This window comes from Siphateles boraxobius, unplaced genomic scaffold (genome assembly GCF_051911475.1).
Source record: "Siphateles boraxobius isolate OS27281-9 unplaced genomic scaffold, OSU_SipBor_1 41, whole genome shotgun sequence".
NCBI lineage: Eukaryota > Metazoa > Chordata > Actinopteri > Cypriniformes > Leuciscidae > Siphateles > Siphateles boraxobius.
In genome coordinates, this window is record NW_027509042.1 from 39,896,355 (window position 1) to 39,919,547 (window position 23,193).

Below are 23,193 nucleotides of genomic sequence, written 5' to 3' on the forward strand. Positions count from 1 at the left end.
TTATGCGTTCCTTTACTTTTCCAAAACTGGTTTCATTAAAAAAATACTGGAATACACAATGATTTGTGACATTATGATCCGGTAACTGTAGTCCGATTCACTAATGAATGACCCTTATGATATGGTTCTTTTTAATGAATCAAATAAAAAGGACTCAAAGATCAGTCATGAGTTAGTCTATTGGTTGAAGTGACTACTTTCATCATGTCCAACTCAAAACGAAGAAAATGCTATTGTGATAAGTGCATTTAATGCTTGTAAGACTTAAAACTGTTCATATAATATGCAGCATACATTAAATTACTATAAAAGGACGTGTGGTATTTAATGCTATTCTCATGATGATTCTTGCCTTTTTTGAGCTTGATGGCTTCTGGGTACAAATAAACATAGTATGGAAAAAAAGCAGGATGAAAACATGAATTTCATGGAAGAACCATGCAGGTTTAGAAAGATATGAGGGTGAGAAATTATTTTTCATTCATTTTCACTATTTCTTTAACCCTCATAAGGCATTCAGAATCTGCATATGATTTTCATAACTTAATATTTTTCAACTGAAACCATACTGCCTCTGAATAATGACTTCTCATTATTGAGTGAATGCACACAAAAAAAATCAGTTTTGAATGTTAGTGTTATTACTACATCTACTCCTTTTTAATTCTTGTAATTAAGCAATTGAGAAATTCTTAGAAATTTCAAATTTAACATAAATTACAGAAAAACACAGATATAAATTTCTTTGAATTCTCAACATGAAATGCTCAAAAACGGTCCAAATCTATGAAACCTACATATTCATTTTCTTAAAAACAACATTTAGATTAATCTGGAATATTTTCCAAATGAAATATATTTATTTTATCTTTCACTTTCAGATAAAAGATGATACATTTTTCATGCTGTAACGGTTCATCAATTGGCATGAAGGTTTATGTTTATCAACAAAATTCAGCGCCAAAGAAACTAAATATATTCTTAAAAGAATTTTTGAGTCAAGTAAAATACATAAGTTTGCATAACATCATATATAAAGCCTCAGTTTATGTTTGAATAGAATGGATCCTACTGTAAAAGGTCTTTTTTTGGTGTAAATTGTGACATCTTTTTTTAAAAATTAAAGAAATTATGTGTATTTGATAGTCTTTGCAATGTTGGTTTCTGTAATAAAACTATGAATTTTTTTATCTTTTATTCTTCTTCTAGGTCATAATGGATCGAATTCATATTGATAGAGCTCTCCATCTCTGCACTCACCAGGATGCGGTCACTGTCTATGATAGTGTTGAGTCTGTGTGCGATGGTGAGGACGGTGCATTCCTTGAACTTTTCCCTGATGGTTTTCTGGATCAGCTCATCTGTCCTGTAGAGCACATTACATATATTTAAAGCTATAGCTCTCAAAGTGGCTTTATTTTTATTATAAAGGACCTTCAACAATCTCAGGTAACCAGGTAAAGGACTCACCGAGGGTCTACATTTGCAGTGGCCTCATCAATGATCAGAATACGGTTCTTCCTCAGAATGGCTCTAGCTAGACAGACGAGTTGTCGTTGGCCCACGCTGAAGTTTGATCCGGACTCAGCCAGTTCTGTCTCGAGCTTACTAGGCAACTCCTCCACAGCAGCCTTCAGCTGGACCTTTGAGCAGACAGCATATGCCATAAGTCAGAGATCACTTATTAACTGCATTAAATCTATAATCGTAATGTAAATCTACTGGGGTAAAAGGTCACACTGGAATATGGATCTATGGGCCCGTAATAAAAAGACCCATCTTGGGTGATCCAATCATGCGGATAGACAAATGTTTTGTGATGAGATCACACAAATGTCATATTTGTGGTGAGATTAAAATGTGAAGGAACAAATCTGGCCCGCATTTTTTCCTGCCTCTTTAAAACATACAGACTGACATAGGGAATGACGTACGTCAGGGATTCCGAAATGTTTGGTCTGCCGAATCCCTTTGACTTGTTTGCCGAACTTTTTGATTGAAAGTTAATATTTTAATCATTTAACAACACATTCACACGTTCAAGTTTCTCCGATGTTGATTTACGGTGATGTGAAATGCAGGTAATAAAATAAGCAAAATATGTATTTATTTATTTGAATTGGAGATTTTTATGATGTAATCAATGGGGTTTGTGAACCTCAGTTTGGGAAACCATGATGTACGCTATCATGAAACTGGAGACATCCGCTCAAAAATCGATCAGCAATAAAAAACAGCTAAAAACCTCTCAGGCCACAAAAACCCAAAATGATTTTTCCGTTGGCTTTTGAAGCATTGCAGACAAAAAGTTCTATGACCAGCAAAAGTTTATGATTCTTACATGTGTTGTTTATCATGATAATCCTCACAAATATACACTACTTTTATGACTTTTGAAGCCTAAATTCAATCGCCAGAAGTAAAAAGCTAAACGTAGGCTATAGGCAACCTACACCACGATTGCTTGACTTCAATGTCAGCACCATTAAGCTTCGGACAACTCTTTCAGTCTTTCAAAAAATACACTGTAACAAAATTATATAATCTTTAAGTTATGACAACATATGTTTTTACATAGCTTGAACTCATTAAAATAAGTTTTTTTATATATTTTATACAAGATTAAACTCATTTTTTAAAGTCGGTTTAATGTAATTGAACTTAAAATGACTTTAAACACTCAAGTTTAAGGCAGCAACTTTTTCCTTAGTGTAGTTTCCCTAAAAAAGTTTGAGTTAGAATAGTTTGCAAGAGTGCAATTATGAACACAATGAGGCTGTAAAACGGACTAGCGAGTAGATGAGTTTTCCTGTTCAATCTGATGTGATGATGTTTAATGTTCCGACAACCTCTGCAGTCCCTTTTAGCCCCAAAAAAAACCCATTCAAAAAACCCACTGACTTCAGGGCGATGGAATCAGAAGTGCTAAAATGTTAACTCGTTTTCGGGTTTTGGCCTACAAAAAATACGTCATCCCTGCAGCTCTCTATGACAGTGAGTGTGTGCATGTTCACCTCTTCCAGAGAGTTCCATAAGTCATTGTCTGAGTGCTGGCCGAATGGGTCTAGGTTCTTCCTCATGGTTCCTGTGAACAGTACGGGATCCTGCGGGATGATTGACATCTTCTGACGGAGGTCGTGCAGGCCGATCTCTGAGGTCAACACTCCGTCCACGAAGATTTTGCCTTCTGGCTCCATCAGACGGAATAGTGCTGAAATCAGGGAACTTTTCCCTGCACCGGTCCGTCCAACGATTCCAACCTGATCAATGCAGAGCAGAAAACATCAGTGCAAATGCCCTGACGGACACATATGATGATCTAGAGCTGGTGCTGGACTCACCTTCTCTCTAGGTCTGAACATGGCGGAGATGTTTTTGAGGATGACGGGTCCATCAGAACTGTAAGAGAAGTTGACCTTGTCGAAGGTTATCAGGCCCCGATTTGGCCATTCGGGAGGGGGGCGTTTTTGGGTTTCCCAAGGTGCTTCACTTTCTAGCTCTGTGTACTCTAACACTCTCTCCACTGACGTCATCTAGAAGGACATTCAGAAAGCAAAACTATTTATGTAAATATGCACGCACACACACACACACACACACACACACACAATGAGAGGTTTAAGTCAGTGGATCTCAACCTTTATGACTTTAAAGCCCCTCATTGTCCACAATATTTGACACCGCCCCCCTCTAAGGCCCTGTTTACACCTGGTATTAAGATGCGTTTTGGTTGATCTGATCACAAGTAGACGACACTAAATACAGGTGTAAACAGGATCTAAAACGTTTTGAGCTTTTCCACTTTTGACCACTTCCAGAGGTAGTCAAAAACGCATTTGACCGGATTGCTTTCGTAGTGTAAACGCTCATGTGGTCAAATGTGTTAAAACAGCCACAGAAGACCGTCTACTCTCCACCTTCTGACCTCATGCGTAAACATTACAGGAAGCGCACTAGACAGACGGGATTTAAACTTTGTCGGCTGGAGACACAAGTTTGGTTTGAAGATGAAAAATGTACCAAGCACAATGTTCTCTCGACATTCCTGATATCTTGTGTTCATATTTTATCCATTAGATAGAAAGATCTGAAAAAACCCATACATTCACCCGCCTATAGACCCTTTTTTGTTTTTTACTAAATAAAACAAGCATACAATTGACAGCTGATTTCAGGTCAGAAATACCATAATTGAGAGTTTCTTAAAAGTCAAAATAATTAAGAACAGTCATTGAATAGGATTATATAGGATTAATCAAAAGTTTTTGGGTCAATAAGATTTTTATAGAGATTGGGATGGGGCACTTTCCATAACATCATCTGTCAATGCAAATCAAACCAGCTATTAGCCTAACTGAAATAACACCATGCCAATCTCTAGGTATGGTGAAGGGTGTGTGATGATGTGGGGATATTTTAATTCCAAAGGCCAAGGGAACTTTATCAGGATGCATAGTATCCTGGATCCATGAAACAACTGGCCTTTAAAAATAAAAATCTGCCTGCCTCTATGGGAATTTAACATAGGGGAGTCCTGACTTATCCACTCTGTATTTTAAGGAAGAAAATTTATTTATTTACGATACATTATTCATTCACAGAGAAAATTGGTGTTAAAGTTTGGATTTTTCCTCATATTTTAATTAAGGCATTGAGATCAATTTCCAAAAGATGATTTTTTTATTCCTCTTTTTAGTCAACTTTAGCATGGGTGTGTTCACTTATGCTATCCACTGTACTACTGTTCAAAAGTTTGAGGCAGTTTCATGAAATGGATATTTCAGTAAATTCAAATATTTCAAGGTTCTTACCATGTTCTCCACCTCGGCACTCTGTCTAACGCCCCACTGGAACATTCCCATAAGGGTGACTGCATAAGACAAAGCCAATCCCACATCTCCTGCCTTCATACCTGTGAGAATTAGACAAGATCAACACTTCATTCACAAACTGGTCTCAGAAAAGAGATCCAGCTGGTACAGTTGGGTACCATGTAAACAGTTTGAAGTTTGAAACAGTTCACATTAATCCTAGAAAAATAAAATATGTTTCCACTGACAGTGATTTGAAACATCTAGAAATTTATTTTCATTGAAAGTTGGTGATTTGAGGGTTTATGAGCATCAAAGACCATTCATTCTTGAGACACGGGACGTCCCACATAACATTTTCACTTTATATATTATGAATATATGAATGTATAAACATACAAAAAATTGGGCTCGTATGCTCCCCAAGGCTGCATGTATGAGATAAATACAGTAAAAACAGTTATTTAAAATTGTAATAATATTTCCGGTTTCTAAGTTAATACATTTTAACATGTAATTTACTCCAGTGATGCAAAGCTGAATTTTCAGCATCATTAATCCAGTCTTCAGTGTCACATGATCCATCAGAAATCATTCTAATATGCTGATTTGCTGCTCAAAAATGTTCTTTTTTCATCATTATCAACAATGAAAACAGTTTTGCTGCTTAAGGCGAGACACTACAGGTGAATAGGGTAATTTTTTTAACTAGCAGATATCACCATGAAACTTTGCCAGTTTATTGCCTTCATTAAGATGAGAAAAAAATGTATTACAAGTTTTCTGTAATTTAATGTTTAAATATGCAAATGAGACATTATCTAATTAAATATGTGCTAATTTGCATATATTTTAAAAAACGAAATCTGAGTATTGGATAAAGCCAAAATTATTATTTCATTGTGTTCACATAATAGATGGGAAAAAAATTACAGAGGGATTTATGGATATCTACTTTTGTTATCCTGCAAATCAGAATATACTGCCAATAGCCTTAAAAAATATATTTTCGACATGTTTTTTGGAATAAAATGTTATATAAATCAGGCTAGGTATAATATATTTACAAATCCCTCTGTAAAAGTCTTCATAATATAACTAGGTACAAGACTGGAAAGTTTGGTGTATATAGGTGCTACTGAAGAAGAGATTTCGGAGTTGGAGTATGAGTATGAGAGAAAAGTCATTTTGAGAAAATGGGCTATAAATATTTAGCATCAGCCAATGAGATTGCGCATTTAGAGTAAAATCCCCCTTTTTACTTTCACGATTGGTTGCTGATAAAAAGGAAATGACCATATTTGGAAACGGCAGTATTGTTCAGGAGAGAGAGAGCTTTCTAACGGTGTGTGTGATGACAGGCTGCAGATCGCGATCGCATTGCAGAGGGATGATTTAGAACGACAACTTTTGATGAATTTATGAGAAATCTACAGACGCAAACAGACAAAGTGTAGTAAAATAAAGACCTAAATGTGTGTTTCGGACTTTTTTTTCACCACAAATCTGAAAGAAGACATGTTATTGAAGACAAATATCCCAAAATCTCAAAATTGACCAGTGAAAAAAAAAACGCTGTTTTTGCCTGCCGTGTCTCGCCTTAATATTTTTGTGGAAACAAAGATACTTTTTATATAAACAATGAGTATTTAAATGAAAGTGTTTAATTTCAGAAATCTTTGAGATTTCACAGCGACTTTTTGTCAATACCATTAGATATTTATGAAATGCATAATATTTATAATATTTCTCCCCCTAGTTGTGCAGCTTGTGTTGTCCCATTACTCAAGATTCAGTGCCCTGCCACCAGGATTGTGTTTTGGTGTGTAGTGTGTATGGTGTATGCTGTGATCTGGATTTCTTACTGTCTTTAAGAAGAAGACATCCAAAGGCTGTGATGGTCACAAACACAGAACACATTCCATCCAACCGCACTGCAAACCAGCGTGAAGTGGCCAAGAACAAGAACCAGGCCTCTGTAGGAGAACACATAACATTTTAAACAACACATTTACAAGGTAAGAGCTAATCTGAGTCCTGTAAGTGACCGACTCCTTTACTAACCTGAGTGCAGGTCTTGATGGGCATCAAACGATTGCTGAAACCTTTCCTCGGCTTTAAAGGCACGAATGGTCCAGAGGCCTTGCAGTGAGGAAGACAGATGGGAGAATACAGGACTTCGAGCTGTAGGAACGCAAATACACACAGTCATCAACATCAGACCGACTAAACGTACAGGACACACAACACAGATGCTCTGAAGAAACATTACCGAAGACGATATTATTCTCAAATTTGACAGAAGACGTTTGAAGATGCTTACTAGTGGATTCAATGCGCTTGACGTCTCGAGATGTCCGCAGGAAGTAGCGGCGTAGAATCAGGAAGCATATCAATAGGGGCAGCACAGGAATCAGAATCCAAGGGATGACTGAAGAAGCCACAGCAATGACTCCGATGATTTGAAGAAACACCTGTAGTGCACAAGAGCATGAAAAAGAAAGAGATATACATAATCAAAATTGAAACATACATTTTAATTAATAATACAGTAAAATAAAGTATAAAGTGTGTTCCAAATGGGAAGAGAGCTGTAGAAACACTGTGTCACGGCGGTTGACTGCTGGCTCATTAAAAGCACTTTGTGGTTTTGGCTGCTACTTTTGACCACAAACATTTATCAAAGAACACAGAAGAAAAACAGTGAGGCTGCCATGACAGTATGACTCGACACTTTCCGAGTGAGATCTCACTCAAATAACCCATAATCCCTTCAACCATGTTAACAACTTAAGGTTAGTGTGGGAATGACCACAGACTATGGCAGAATACAAACTGACAAAAGCATTACTGTGCTTGCGATTTTGAAAGTCGCCACATAGTAGATCCACAATAACGTCAGAGTGAGTTCTCCCTCTTTAAAACTGTTTAAAGAAACCGCTTTGGTCGAAATGACAGCGTTGTCATGTTCAGAATGAAATACGAGAATGCTGTGCACTATACAATGTATGCCTACTATTTCACAAAAACAGTATGTTAAACTGTATAAATTATGTAGTTAGCAGCAAAGCATACTACTTTTTGGAACTGTTGTGTCACATGCCCTCATCATGTTGCATGTTTAATTTAGTAAGTGGCATCCAGTGGGGCTGTCTATACAATATGTATACTAGTGGTTCTCAATACAGGGGCCCGGGGCCCACTAGGACACTATTTAAAGTTGTCCTTAAAATAGGAAAAACAAGTATTAATATAATCTAAAAGTAATATTAATTAACCTCCTCAAAAACTTTTTTTTATAGAACCACCACCACGATTCTCATGGCCTTGGAAAAAATGGATATGTGAGGTAGTTTAACTCTTTCCTCGTCATTGACTGAATTTTCCGGCTTTCCGTGTTTTCACTGTTATAGGTAGGGGGCGCTATTATATCTTCTGAAAGAGTACTGAATCTCCAGATCAAAACACAGTTGAAGAAGATGCAGGAACAAGCCATAGCATATGCAAGCAGAGGCAAATTAACAAAAATGATTTTAAAAAATGCATTAAATTGTGTTTTGTTTAAAATCAGAGGGTCTGTTCTTTCTTTTGACATATTGCATTTTCAGATACAACAAAATATTCCAGGGGCAATGAAACTTTTGTGAAAATTATCAAAAACGCTGGTGCTGGCTAGCAACTTTTTTCCAAAACGCTGGCGGGGAAAGAGTTAAAAGTGCGACATCTTGAGTAAGGATCTTTAATTCCTATCCGGTTAATCACAATCGACTGGAAAAGTCTTGCAATTCATTAAAAAGCGTGGGACCATTGAACAACATTCAGCTCTTAAAACGTCTGGAATCTTGAAATCTAAATATTCAGATACTAGGAATGCCCGTAGATTAAAGATGAGAACCACTGGTGTATACTGCACATCAGGCAAATCAAGTAAGTCATAATCCTGCACAGAGTATATATTTGCTGCAATACTTCTGGGAATTTCCTATTTACAATTCGGAAGCTGTAATTACAATGTGACGTGATGCGTGTTTGCAGAGGTAATAAATGGGCTTTAAATAAAACTTGGTAGACTATGCAGTAGAAAGGCAAACAAATTTAAATCATTGCTAACCGACAAAAGAAAACAGAGAAAAGGGGCTGTTGTCCTCTGTTTTGCCAAACAGGTAAGAAAACTACAACACCCATAATGCACTGAGCATGTAACTGAGCACTGACCCTAATCTGCTATGGATACACATGACCAGTCAAAAATCGCCTTGTAACAGCAAACTTTTAGTCATAATGGTGTCTACTTGTAGTGTTACCGTTTGCAAGAATTCAAAGAGTAAACATTTAGTGGGAGTGAGTTATTTTCGGTTTCCAGTGAAGGATCCAGTGCGTTGTGAATTTGTAAACATGAAGAGAACTCTGTGGCCTCCATGTTTGTAGTCAACATTTCAAACTGGATGACAATGAACACTGTTTTAGGCAAAACACAGGGGGAAAAAAACAGAAAGACACTGCAGTCGTGTCAGTTCCGCTCAACCCCGCCGGGGGTTTTCATAGTTTTCATAGAAGCCCTGGAGCTGACAAAAGTAACCCGAATAACACGTTTTGCAACATCCAACAGGCTTTTAAAGACAAATAAACAGGAATTTCAAGGCCCACGTAACACAGAGAAAGAGTAAACATTTTTCATTTACATATACTACCGAGATTGTAACAATGCAAGTTGGGTTCAAAATCAGATATATATTTTTTGGAAAATCGAATCAAAAGTGATTTTTACTAAAAATAAAATAAAAAGTTTCTTTCATCTTCACTTTCACTAAACAGAGGAACACAAAAGGTGTATTGGCACTAGCACAAGAAAATTAAACAAATGATATTAACTTCCTTCGCGATTCCTTAAACTACATGTGTCGATCTCAAAGTCAAAGTTTCCCCACTGCTGATTATGACTATATCTTTTAAGTATGTATCATTCCGACTTAAAGGCACCAACACTGGAGAAATAGCACAAGCAGGATAGTGGTATGCTATTCTTTAGGAAGTATTCAACAATACATGCTGACTTTGCTGTCACACTGTCACACTAAAGGGAACCAATAGTGACAGAGGACTGTGGGAAAGGCTAAGTGACTGCAGAGTTTTCTCATCCTGAGAGAGAACAAGAAAGATTCTGCTGCCTATTATAAGAAAGACTATTGTACTTCCACTCAGTCTGTCAAGCTTCAGACAATAGTGCTCTGAGCACATAAAGTGACGCCTGTCACCCACGCATTGACCACATGGTCATTTGCCAGGGGAAAGGCCACAATATGTTGTTAGACTACAACACTTGGTTTACCAGAGCGAATAATAATGCGTATGGCCACAAGTGATGGGTGCTTTAATATAGCCACTATACCAGTGTGCAAATTATACAGTGCTTAAGAGAGACTCAACTACAAAACTTGCTTTACTAGGTAATACTGCTAAGAAAACTAAGCAATAGCAAACCTGGATAAAATCCACAAATGTCCAGGGAAGTAAGGAATCAAGTTGGCCAATGTCTTTGGAGAACCGGTTGAGGATTCGTCCTGAAATGAAAAGAGAAAAAACATTCAGCAAACAAAACTGCTTCCTGAACATCTATAAAATCTTCTAAGCATAATCTTTTATTGTTATTTCTTAGAAAGTGACAATAAATAGAATAATGCAATTAACAAAACTGCTTTATTGCTTGTTAATATTTGAATAAGCTTTGTCGAATCGAAGTCATGACACTCTTTTGTCATTGAACCAGTAATAGTAATGAAAGCACCACTAATTAAAAAATAAAAAGTAGAAATGCTGACAGTGACATACTGGGCAAACTTTTCTGTTGCATTATTTTATCAATAACAATCCCATAATGACCTTTACTTATCTAACTGGTTATGATAACACTGGCCATAAAGGCCTTTAACCTACGATTTGAATCACCGAAAGGATAATAAATGACAGATTAAACACAAATAATGCAAACAAAGGAGAGCTCGATCAACAATGCCACCATGCTGGATATCTATTTGTCATTTGTCAGAAATGTTCACAGCTAATTATGCTGAGATTACAAGTTCCAAAGAACTGACAGACATAAACACCCACTAGTGCTAACCATTCTTTATTACTAGAGACCATAGACTATAAACGATAAAGCCTAGAACGTAGAGACACAGGATACAGTAGTTGTGGCAATTAATCCACAACACAAGCTTATTCCAACCATAAAAGTTTTTCTAAATGTGATTTCTACGAGTGCATCTCGCAGTAATTGCTCCTCGTGTGTGCGCTGCTGATAACAGGATCACGGAAAAGGGCTCCAACTGACTCTTCAACAGTCATAAAAACTATCTATTAGACTTTTGAGACTTGTAAATGCTCTTTTGCTCATGTTATCAACAGTAACACCCCGATAAGGAGATCACGATGACAGAACCCAGGTCTGCTGTTTGCTCTTTAGAAGGTGAGAAGAAACTACACTATACTGGTCATATCAGGATACCACCATTCATTCTAATACGCTGATGCATTTGTACATTGATAATTTATCCAATGATTTCTGAAGGATATTGTGACACTGGAGTAATGATGCTGAAAACTCAGCTTTACCATCCCAGGAATAAATTACATTTTTAATATATTAATTTGGAAACCATTTATTTTAAATTGTGATAATATTTCAAAATATTACTGTTTTTACTGTATTTCGTATAAAGCATAAAAATCATTACGCTTATGGAATGTCTTCATAATGATAGTTGTTCCAACAGAGCAAGTTTTTTTTTGATGAAATGTTATAGAAAATAAGGTGCGATAAAAACCATCAGAGGCTTATAAAAGGCAACAGCTCAGATTGTCCTTATAATACTTTATGACTCATCAATTCAGAGCATCATTTTCTATAGAGGAAGAGGTCAGGCAAAACAGCCAGTGAGAGCTGAAGGATTGCACCTCAATCCAAACACTTCACACGCAACAGCCAATGTACCTCACTGCATGAGCAAAGGCCTCAAACGCTGCCATTTACACAATACTCCAGAGTAAACACTGAAATCCAGGGTCAACATCGAAGACACAGCTTTACACTTTCCTCCTCCACTGAGGAAGTCGGGAAATCTCTTTAAAACAGACAAAGTGCACCTCAAAGACTGTGACAGCTTCTAGATGAATGTCATCCAGTACCCAGAAGCACTAAATAAAAGACATTTTTGGACAGTGCACATAATAAGTGCAAAAACATTCAATAGCCACAATCCTTACAAAAAGGAAAACATAGACACTAACAAATAAGTACCAAATTTACCATGGAGTTACAGTAACAGATTTCGTTTGGAAATGTACCATGGTACTTTCAGGGCATAAAAGAAAACCCAATAAGCAATAGACACTTACAGACATACCAAAAAGTACCATAGTAACTGTATTATTTTATAAAGAGGTATAGTGGTAATAAATTATTGGAGTACAATACTAACAATATGTTATATTTATAAAAATGGAATCTTTCAGTAGTTGGTATGTACATTTTAAGGGATTTTCATAATTAAATGTCATAAAAATGAACAATTAAACATTAACATTAATAACACAAAATATGTGGAGGATTCCAAACACCATGTGTAGTCCTTATATAAATGTATATACTCTGTATGTAAAGTACAAATTTAAAATACACATACAACTTTTCACTTTGTGGATGATTGAATGTATTGGACATTACTTTTGACTTTAAATTTAAGTCATAAACTACCATTCAAAAGTTTGTGGTTAGTTGTTAAAAAAAAAAAAAATATATATATACTTTTATTCAGCAAGGACGCATTTAATTCTATTTTAAATAAAAGGCTGTTCTTTTAAGTAAGTAAGTAAACTTTATTTATATAGCACCTATCACAGATAGAAATCAAAAGTGCTTTACAAAGTGCAACAATTTAAATAAAAGAACAATAAAACACAGATAAAACTATCAGAGCTAAAAACAAAACATAAAAACCCAATCAACTAAACGCTTGTCTAAATAAAAGTGTCTTCAGCTGCTTTTTAAAAGAATCAACAGATGTGAACTCTATGAAAAAATGCATGACCGTTTCCACAAAAACAAAGCAGCACATGGTTGTTTTATGCATTGATCATAATCAGAAATGTTTCTTAGCACCAAATCAGCATATTAGAATGATTTCTGAAAGATCATGTGACACTGAAGACTGACATAATGATGCTGAAAATAAAGCTTTGATCACAGGAATAAATTACATTTTAAAATATATTAAATTAGGAAATAGTTGTCTTAAATTGTACATTTGATCGAAAATACACTAAAAACTGTAATATTGTGAAATATTATTACAGTGTTGTTGAGCATAAGAGACTTTCAAAAACAAATATTACCGAGGCAAACTTTTGAATGGTAGTGTGTTGAAGAACATGCAGTACAAATCCAATGGCTAAAATACAGCTATACTGGTCAGGTGAGATTCCAGGTGAGTGTCGCTGCATGACACACTGTTTATATTAACTCACTATCACACGCAGTGAACGGAAACTGTTTTTATTTTAAAAAATATATACTCCAACATTGTTAAGTTGAGTCCACTTTACTATTACAAGCTGGTTATTAAATAACAATTGATAATCTTAATCAAATTACTTAACAATTAATCAATCATCCATGAATAATGAACATCCTCATCTAGTATCAAAGTACCAGGTACCGCTCTACCACAGTATTTCTTCTGAGCCCTATATTATTGCCAGATAATGTATGGAGTCTGTTTATGAGGGATTTAGTTTGTTTAACTGGACATCAGCAGAGGTTTTCCAAGAACAGCACAGAACAGATAAATTGCTCGTAAGACTAAGAAAGAGGAAAGGAGGACATTTCACAGGACGTGCTGCCCTCTGTTGGTCACTGTCAACACTGCCTTTCAAACTACCTTGATAAACAGACATGGGAATATAATCACTAAGTCATTCTTATCTTTGAACTCACCAATGGGGTTGATGTCAAAGAAACGGACCGGGGTTTTCAGGATGCTGTTGAACATACGACTGTGTAATGTCTCCGCTGATCTCACCAGACAGTTAAACATAATCAGACCACGCATGAAGCCGAAGATAATGGTGGCTCCTGTTAAGCCTGATGATGAAAAGAAGCAATTTGGAGACATGTGAAACATGTCTACATTTGAACTTTGGCTGACTTTGATCGTCAGCATACCGGCATAGATGCCCAGATAGAAATCCAGGTTGAGGGGTTGAGTCGTGTTAGTGCCGTTGGTTAAAGTGACGTTTGTGGAGTCCAGCTTCTCCTGCTCTGTGGCCCTGTCAATCACAAAATAATGACATTACAGAAGCAAGCAATAACCAGAACATCACCACATCCATTCATCAAGCACTATTTTAGGTTATTTAACAAATTATCTGTGATTCATGTCTTGGGGCATTTTGATCATCACTTAAATCTACACATAACAGGAGGGTTACGTAACCTGAATGGAAAGGTAATTTTAGGTGTTGTATTATTGAGGTTTTGATTTTTGCCTAAATTTATGAAGATACCTTTTCAAACTATTTTTAGAGTAACTTTGCACATTTTCAATTTAAAGTCTTGTTTGTGGCAAAGAAAACGGTATATAATTGAATGAATATAATTTATTGTTTGTAAAAGATATAATAATAATAATAATATTTGTTTTTTGAAAATCTTACCCAGGTTACATTTATTTGTTAAAAGTTCAAATTTTAAATATTTTTGTTTTTTCCATTTTAATATAATTTTTTTTAACATGTCATTTTTTCCTGTGATGCAAAGCTGAATTTTCAGCATCATTACTCCAGTCACATGATCCTTCATAAATCATTCCAACATACTGATCTTATGCTCAAGAAACATTTCTTGTGGGTAAAAAAATATTTAAAATAGTAAGTTAAAAATAGTCTTTAGTGCCACAGCCACTCTTGATCAATGTATTGCATATTGCAGGGTGTGGGTGGAGCTTCAAATATTGTTGTGGACAACGAGGGGCTTTGAAGTCAAAGAGTTCAGATCCACTTAGATAATATGCAGATGTGCTGCTCATGAAACATTTCTCATTTTCATCAATAATGAAAAAAAGTTGAGCTGCTCAACATTTTTATGAAAACTGATGCATTGTTTTCTGGATTCTTTGATGAATACAAAGTTGAAAAGAAGAGTTTATTTAAAATAGAAATCTTTTGTAACATTATAAATGGCTTTACTATGACTTTTGATTAATTTAATGGCTCCTTGCTGAATAAAATATATATATTTTTTCAATCTTCCTAACCCAAACTGTACTATATATATATATATATATATATATATATATATATATATATATATATGTGTGTGTGTGTAAATATATATCATTTTTTTAAGAAAACGCTTTACAGTACATTAATGCGCTTAAAAATGGTAGCTACGCAGCAAAGAGTACTCACCAATATGAAAGCCACCAGTCCTGAAGGATATAAAAAACCTATGGAGCAGAAAAACAGCATTAGCATGAATCTCTGCGAGCGAGCGAGAGGTCTTTCAGTGTATAACTCTGAACCACAGTAGCTCTGCTATGCCTGTTACCTGTGCCAGAATGTTGAGGAGCACAAGAAAAATCAACATGAAGGCGTTTGCTCCAGCTCGAAAATATTTCCAATACATGCGAAGACCAATGGTCCCCTCTGAGCGCGTCTCCTCGACCATGGTTTGTACATGCTCCATCTACACATTACAAACAATTTTAGTTGAAAATGTCTATTTTCATGATCAGACAGTAATTACAATCCCACCAATCCACTAGATGAAGCTACTGAACCATCTGATCTGTATATGTGAATGTACAGGGAAAGATCCCCCAAAAATGAACAAGAGAGTGAGTGAATCATGACAATTTTACACTTTTCCTCACATTACTGCCGGATGATGGAGGAGAAATCTAAAGCACACCTACCGGCAGCTGATCGGATTCATCTTTAACAGATAGATGAGATGAAGTTTGGGAACGACTGGAGTTCTGGGAGAGGGTCCGAATGCGGGGGGAGCGAGGAGCCTCTCCCTTTTCACTCCCACCCTCCTCTTCCTCATCCTTCTTCAGCAGAGAGGTGAAATCCACTCCTGACTGCTGAAGCTCAGAGTATGTGCCGCTTGCCACCATGTGTCCCTGAGAGAGATCAAATGATTACATTTTATTTTTAGCTCATTTATTCACAGATGGTGGAATGCAAATTGAATTAAATGGCTCACCTCCTTCAAAACCAGGATCTGATCTGCAGCCTTCAGGAACTGCAACTGATGAGTAACCAAGATCCTGGGCTTCTCCTTCAGAATACCACAAATACAACTGCAAGGAAAGTCAGTGCTCTTAATAATCACCTCAAAGAAATGTTAACATAAGAGTGAAAACTACAACAGTACTTTTGGTTCAACAGTTTGAGGTTGGTAAGATTTGTTAATGTTTTTAAAAGATGTCACGGCAAAATTTATTAGATCTAAAATAAGGTAAAACTAGTAATACAGTGGAATTAATATATTTTAAAATATAATTTATTGTGTGATGACAAAGCTGAATTTTCAGCATCATTACTCCAGTTTTCAGTGTCACATGATCCTTCAGAAATCATTCTAATATGCTGATTTAATGCTCAAGAAACATTTTAACATCACTAGCAGTACACTAGGGGTTGAGCAACTTCCGATTTTTCAAAGTCGACGTTTATGTGGTGAAAGTCGAGTCGCTGATGACGCCATGAATGAACAAATAAGCCTGAACCTCGAGCTTGAATGTGTGTTTTCTTGTGCACAGTTATGTCATATGACACAGCGCTCCTACATAACAGCTTATTTTTATCAGTTCTTTTGTCTTGTTCATTGGTTGTTGTATTTCTTACAGATTTCTGCTCTTTCTAAATCAGATACAGATAAAGTAGCACAGTAAAGATTACATTTATATGAATGAATTAGTGAGAGATTGTGTGTGAATTAGTTATAACTAGCAGTGTCTCTATACTAATAGTGAAGCTGTGGGTTTCAGTTACTAAGAAATATATGCTAGAACTTTTCAGTTTCTAAGCTATTTTATTGACACATCAAAGAACAGTGTTGACAATATTTTTCTACACTACTGAATGTTTCTGTGTGCGTGCGATCTGCGAGTGATGCATCTGCTACTGTTTTTATGTGTGTGCGTTACAGTGCAGCAGCGCATTAGTTTATAACTGCATTAAACTTGCATGTACAATAAGCGGTTTAAAACGTGAGTTCACCTGATCAATTTTGAGCATCTAGATAGTATAATCAAATATACCTTGTGGGGCACTCTCAGAGTATGCATTAATTTGCCATTTGAACTGTTGAAAACGGAGCGTAAAAGTGGACTTCTTATTCTGTTGCGCCCTCTATAGTCCATGACCAGCGACTAGTCGACATCAAGCTTAAAGCGTCATGGCAGGGCATCAAAGTACACTGATAGCAGCTTTCTCTCGAGTCAAGACTCAACCGAGTCTGTACTCGAGAGAAAGCTGCTATCAGTGTACTTTAATGGTTACAACAGTTATCGAGTCACCTGTACACTGATCTAAAGAAACAGTTCCTGTACACTGATCTAAAGAAACAGTTCAGAGTTGGACATGTCTGTGAAGAACTGATGAGCTGCTAATATGAGCATGCGTAAACCGAGCAGTTGACTCGGAGCGAAATTAGTTTTTTTTTAATGGTTTCTAATGGTTTAGGTAAAAGGGTGAGGGTTCACATCATTATTGTATACGTCACATCTTTGCGTGATTACTGTACGTAGACAAACTGGTGAATTGTTTTTTGAGCCTATTCATTGAAACGAACCGTCCAAAAGATCCAGTTCGAGGAAAAGAATCGGACTTCCCATCACTAGTGTCTTGATGTGTAATATGAACTACTTTCATGAAGCTTTTATGGTTTATTTGGCCCTTTATGGAGTTTGACCGCCCCTAAACACTAAAAGCTCTTATTTTATGGAAAAGAACAGAGTGAAGAGCAACAGAAAAGGCAACAGGATCCGTGAAGAGTAAAGACTTACTGTTCAAACAGGTGTCTGCCCACTTCAGCATCCACCGCACTCAATGGATCATCCAACAGGTAAATGTCAGCATCCTGATACACAGCCCTAAAACCCACAGACAGTAACAGGTCTGCTTAAAAATCTAATAAAACAGCTCCAAAATATACACTTCCTATTAGCAAATACAGGTCCTTCTCAAAAAATTAGCATATTGTGATAAAGTTCATTATTTTCCATAATGTAATGATAAAAATGAAACTTTTATATATTTTAGATTCATTGCACACCAACTGAAATATTTCAGGTCTTTTATTGTTTTAATACTGATGATTTTGGCATACAGCTCATGAAAACACAAAATTCATATCTCAAAAAATTAGCATATCATGAAAAGGGTCTCTAAACAAGCCATTAACCTAATCATCTGAATCAACTAATTAACTCTAAACACCTGCAAAAGATTCCTGAGGCTTTTAAAAACTCCCAGCCTGTTTCATTACTCAAAACCGCAATCATGGGTAAGACTGCCGACCTGACTGCTGTCCAGAAGGCCATCATTGACACCCTCAAGCAAGAGGGTAAGACACAGAAAGAAATTTCTGAACAAATAGGCTGTTCCCAGAGTGCTGTATCAAGGCACCTCAGTGGGAAGTCTGTGGGAAGGAAAAAGTGTGGCAAAAAACGCTGCACAACGAGAAGAGGTGACCGGACCCTGAGGAAGATTGTGGAGAAGGACCGATTCCAGACCTTGGGGGACCTGCGGAAGCAGTGGACTGAGTCTGGAGTAGAAACATCCAGAGCCACCGTGCACAGGCGTGTGCAGGAAATGGGCTACAGGTGCCGCATTCCCCAGGTCAAGCCACTTTTGAACCAGAAACAGCGGCAGAAGCGCCTGACCTGGGCTACAGAGAAGCAGCACTGGACTGTTGCTCAGTGGTCCAAAGTACTTTTTTCAGATGAAAGCAAATTTTGCATGTCATTCGGAAATCAAGGTGCCAGAGTCTGGAGGAAGACTGGGGAGAAGGAAATGCCAAAATGAAGTCCAGTGTCAAGTACCCACAGTCAGTGATGGTCTGGGGTGCCATGTCAGCTGCTGGTGTTGGTCCACTGTGTTTTATCAAGGGCAGGGTCAATGCAGCTAGCTATCAGGAGATTTTGGAGCACTTCATGCTTCCATCTGCTGAAAAGCTTTATGGAGATGAAGATTTCATTTTTCAGCACGACCTGGCACCTGCTCACAGTGCCAAAACCACTGGTAAATGGTTTACTGACCATGGTATTACTGTGCTCAATTGGCCTGCCAACTCTCCTGACCTGAACCCCATAGAGAATCTGTGGGATATTGTGAAGAGAAAGTTGAGAGACGCAAGACCCAACACTCTGGATGAGCTTAAGGCCACTATCGAAGCATCCTGGGCCTCCATAACACCTCAGCAGTGCCACAGGCTGATTGCCTCCATGCCATGCCGCATTGAAGCAGTCATTTCTGCAAAAGGATTCCCGACCAAGTATTGAGTGCATAACTGAACATAATTATTTGAAGGTTGACTTTTTTTTTTGTATTAAAAACACTTATTTTATTGGTCGGATGAAATATGCTAATTTTTTGAGATAGGAATTTTGGGTTTTCATGAGCTGTATGCCAAAATCATCAGTATTAAAACAATAAAAGACCTGAAATATTTCAGTTGGTGTGCAATGAATCTAAAATATATGAAAGTTTAATTTTTATCATTACATTATGGAAAATAATGAACTTTATCACAATATGCTAATTTTTTGAGAAGGACCTGTATATGCCAGTTTGTTTATTTAGAAATGGCTTATGGTTTGATTTTTTCCCACTATATTATACACCTTACAAAATGTCATTGTTTACATTAAATAATCAGTATGTCCAAGATGCAGTCTTCTGAATGCACATTATGCATGATATATTTTTCTTTTCTTTCTTTTTTTGCTCACACTAATGTATCCATTAAGGTTAGGAAAGGGCTTGTGTTTAATTGTATTACTGAATAATGAAGAGGAATAATGGTTGAGTTAACAGGTTGGGATACCTGGCCAGGTTGACTCGAGCTTTCTGCCCTCCACTGAGAGTTGCTCCTCGGTCACCGATCACAGTCAAATCGCCATCAGGAAGCAGCTCCATGTCCTATACGACACAGAGACCAGTACAGATATAATAACTTTAGCTTTATGCTGGTGTAGATGTCAATTTAAAGTCAACAGTATATAGCTTTGGAGTGAGCTACAAATACTAAAACTAGTGCTGTCAATTTAGTGTTATTTGACGGCAATAATGTTTTTTTATGTACTTAACAAATAACCTCGATACATAAATAGAAAATGACACTAAAAATGCAAAATACAACAACAGCCAAATACATCAGTCTGCATGTGTACACAGACCAACAAAAAAATTGTCTATTAAAATGCTTTCTTCTAACACAAAAATGTAAAGTCTTTGAATTATCATCTTTGGAGGCTCTCAGCAAATACACTACTTTTCAAAAGTTTACAGTCAGTAAGCTCTTTCTGAAAGAAATGAATACCTTTTTTCAGCAAAGATGCATTAAATTGATTGAAAGTAAGTGTAAATACATTTATGATGTTACAAAATATTTCAGTTTCAAATAAATGGTGAACTTTCTATTCATCAAAAAATCCTGAACAAAAATGTATTACATTTTCCACAAATAATGTTAAGCACCAAAACTGTTTTCAACATTGATAATAAGAAATTCCTCCTTGAGCACCAAATCAGCATATTAGAATAATAGAAAACAGTTATTTAAAATTTTAATAATATTTCACAATGTTACCGTTTGTACTATTTTTCATCAAATAAAATGTAGCCTTGGTGGAATAAGAGACTTGTTTTAAAAAACATTAAAATGTCTCACAGAGCCCAAACTTTTAAAGACAGTGTAAACAGTATGTACTTAATCGTTTAAATTAAATAATCAGCATGTGTACTTAATTCATTTGACGATCCTGATTAGAAAACAAAGTACACATTAAAGAAACATACTGAGAATTGAATCTGGAAGTAGATGGATAAGCTCAGAAAGGCAAGAGTGTGATGGATGAATAACTAATAAGCGTCTTACCCTTTTGAGCGCACAGGCTTTAAGGACCCTCTCATATCGCTGGGGCTGCAGCTCCTTTCCGAAGAGTATGTTGCTCCGAATGGTCCCCGGAAAAACCCAAGGCTGCTGTGAGGCATACGTCAGCTCACCTTTAACCTTTATAACACCCTTTTCTGCTGGAAGCTCCCCCAGAACAGAGCTGAGGAGAGAGGACTGCAGGATACAGGTCATGATTAGGAACTAATAACACTTGTGGTTGGACATGATCACTATTTTAATTGGCATGCTTGGGAAAAATGAAATTATTGTGACTGACCTTTCCAGCCCCCACAGGACCAATAACAGCCAGAAGTTGACCTGGCTTCACAGTAAAAGACAGATTTTGTAATGTTGGAGCATCCAGAGTCTGTCAAGTAGAAAGGAGAATATATTAGTCTTAACATGCAAAAAGGGGGGAAAGTGAAACCCTTTGTTACAACAAATATGTATTTCAAATACATTTTGTTCTTTCGAAATTATTATTCAACAAAGTATTCTGAACAAAAACGCAACAAAACAGCATATTAGAATGAATTCTGAAGGATCATGTGACACTGAAGACTGGAGTAATGATGCTGAAAATTCAGCTTTGCACCACAGGAATAAATTATATTTTAAATATATTGAACAGAAAACAGTCATTTTATATTGTAATCATATTTTACAATTACTGCTTTTTTTAATCAAATAAATTCAACTTTGATGAGCAGAAGAGACTTCTTTCAAAAACATTAGAAAAAATGGTACTAACTCCAAACTTTTGAACGATTGTGTACATGCACTCTAAATCCAATTTATATTGAACTTATTTCATTATTAAATTAAAATGTTATATCTATAACATCTATAAAAGGTTATTTTGAGGTCATCTGCTTTTGACCTCTTAAAGTTGCCAAAATTAGCAAAAAAGAAATTGAGTCTTTCTTCCAAGAAAATGGACCAAAACACTGATATCCCCTCCCTCTTAGGCCGCGTGTCCACCAACGCGTTTTTTAACCAGCTGAAAACATACATAATGGGAAGAAAACGGCACTTCTTGAGCCATTTCATTGAGTATTTAATACATACATAAATATATCACTATAAATGTGTTAATTTCTATACACTTAATATTTAGGGATGTGTGAGACTATTCGACTAGTCGATTAAACAATATTGCTGTCCATTTGATCATGATATTGCAAGTATCAACAAAATGTAAAACAAACAACATCTACAATAATTAATACATCTATTACAAAAACATTTGATAAAATACATAAGGAAAAAAAATAAATAAATAAAAAGACACTATGCTTTTGGGATCAAGATAAAACTTCCACTGCTTGATGGGCACTATATCAGCTTGTAGATCTGCATTTCCAAGAGTAAAACTCCGGGTAAGGTGTGTGTGTGTGTACTTTATACATTTAGATACACTGAACTCACCTTGTCCCAGTAGCATATGAGATCCTGAATCTCCACAGATGCCTCTTTCTTCTCCTCCTGAGAAAAGGGGACATTGGTTCTCACAAGCTCATCGAGCAAGAGGAACTTCTGCACGAGAAAGACAAACCACAGATGCTTATGATACATGAACACAAGTTCATCGCACAAAAAAACTGCTGTAATAACACTCTGACAGTGTAGTCGCAGTACTTAGGAGTTTCTGTGGTTAACCCAAATTAGGATTGTCCAGCAAGCAGAAGAAATTATTAGTTCACTGTGTTCAAATCACCAAATAAATATAATCAGCTTTTTCTAAACAGACACTCCATGATTACAAAATCTGCACGCTCATGTTAGACTTATGCAATAGTAGCTGCGTCAGTGGAAACTTTAGACTAGATCTAAAATTAACCCTGAAAATGATACCTTCAGCACAACCAGAGGAGACAGAGATTTATATGCTATTACTTGTGGCAAATAGTCTTAACGTTTCATTTATTTGTTATTTGTATTGAAAGTTGTTTATATATACTTTTCTAATGTGCAAGATTTGGTTGGAAATATAGACCTCTCGATTTTAACTGAATCTCATTTTGATGAACCGGAATCGATTCTTAAATCCCAAGAATCTATCTTTTAGTCTATGCTGTTTTCAGTTCATGTACAAAACTTCATAAACTATGGGTGTATCAGTATATCGTGTACACAAACTGGGGCACCGGTAAGGACATTAAAGGGGTGATGAACTGAGAAATCAAATTTTCCTTG

At 36.3% G+C, this 23,193-nt stretch overlaps 1 protein-coding gene across 1 annotated transcript in view; it reads right to left on the reverse strand.

The window, feature by feature from the left end:
- Positions 1 to 23,193, reverse strand: part of abcc4 (ATP binding cassette subfamily C member 4 (PEL blood group)) — a 53,688-nt gene that overhangs the window by 4,971 nt on the left and 25,524 nt on the right. The window contains exons 9-28 of the mRNA XM_077199617.1: positions 22,426 to 22,533; positions 21,275 to 21,364; positions 20,980 to 21,171; positions 19,927 to 20,021; positions 17,885 to 17,971; positions 16,078 to 16,174; positions 15,785 to 15,994; positions 15,418 to 15,555; positions 15,279 to 15,316; positions 14,035 to 14,138; positions 13,807 to 13,953; positions 10,293 to 10,372; positions 7,135 to 7,285; positions 6,876 to 6,995; positions 6,677 to 6,787; positions 4,812 to 4,912; positions 3,342 to 3,533; positions 3,015 to 3,260; positions 1,471 to 1,643; positions 1,261 to 1,366 (exon numbers count right to left, since the gene is read on the reverse strand). Coding sequence (XP_077055732.1) covers positions 1,261 to 1,366; positions 1,471 to 1,643; positions 3,015 to 3,260; positions 3,342 to 3,533; positions 4,812 to 4,912; positions 6,677 to 6,787; positions 6,876 to 6,995; positions 7,135 to 7,285; positions 10,293 to 10,372; positions 13,807 to 13,953; positions 14,035 to 14,138; positions 15,279 to 15,316; positions 15,418 to 15,555; positions 15,785 to 15,994; positions 16,078 to 16,174; positions 17,885 to 17,971; positions 19,927 to 20,021; positions 20,980 to 21,171; positions 21,275 to 21,364; positions 22,426 to 22,533 — 2,586 coding nt within the window. The remainder of the gene's footprint in view (positions 1 to 1,260; positions 1,367 to 1,470; positions 1,644 to 3,014; positions 3,261 to 3,341; positions 3,534 to 4,811; positions 4,913 to 6,676; positions 6,788 to 6,875; positions 6,996 to 7,134; positions 7,286 to 10,292; positions 10,373 to 13,806; positions 13,954 to 14,034; positions 14,139 to 15,278; positions 15,317 to 15,417; positions 15,556 to 15,784; positions 15,995 to 16,077; positions 16,175 to 17,884; positions 17,972 to 19,926; positions 20,022 to 20,979; positions 21,172 to 21,274; positions 21,365 to 22,425; positions 22,534 to 23,193) is intronic.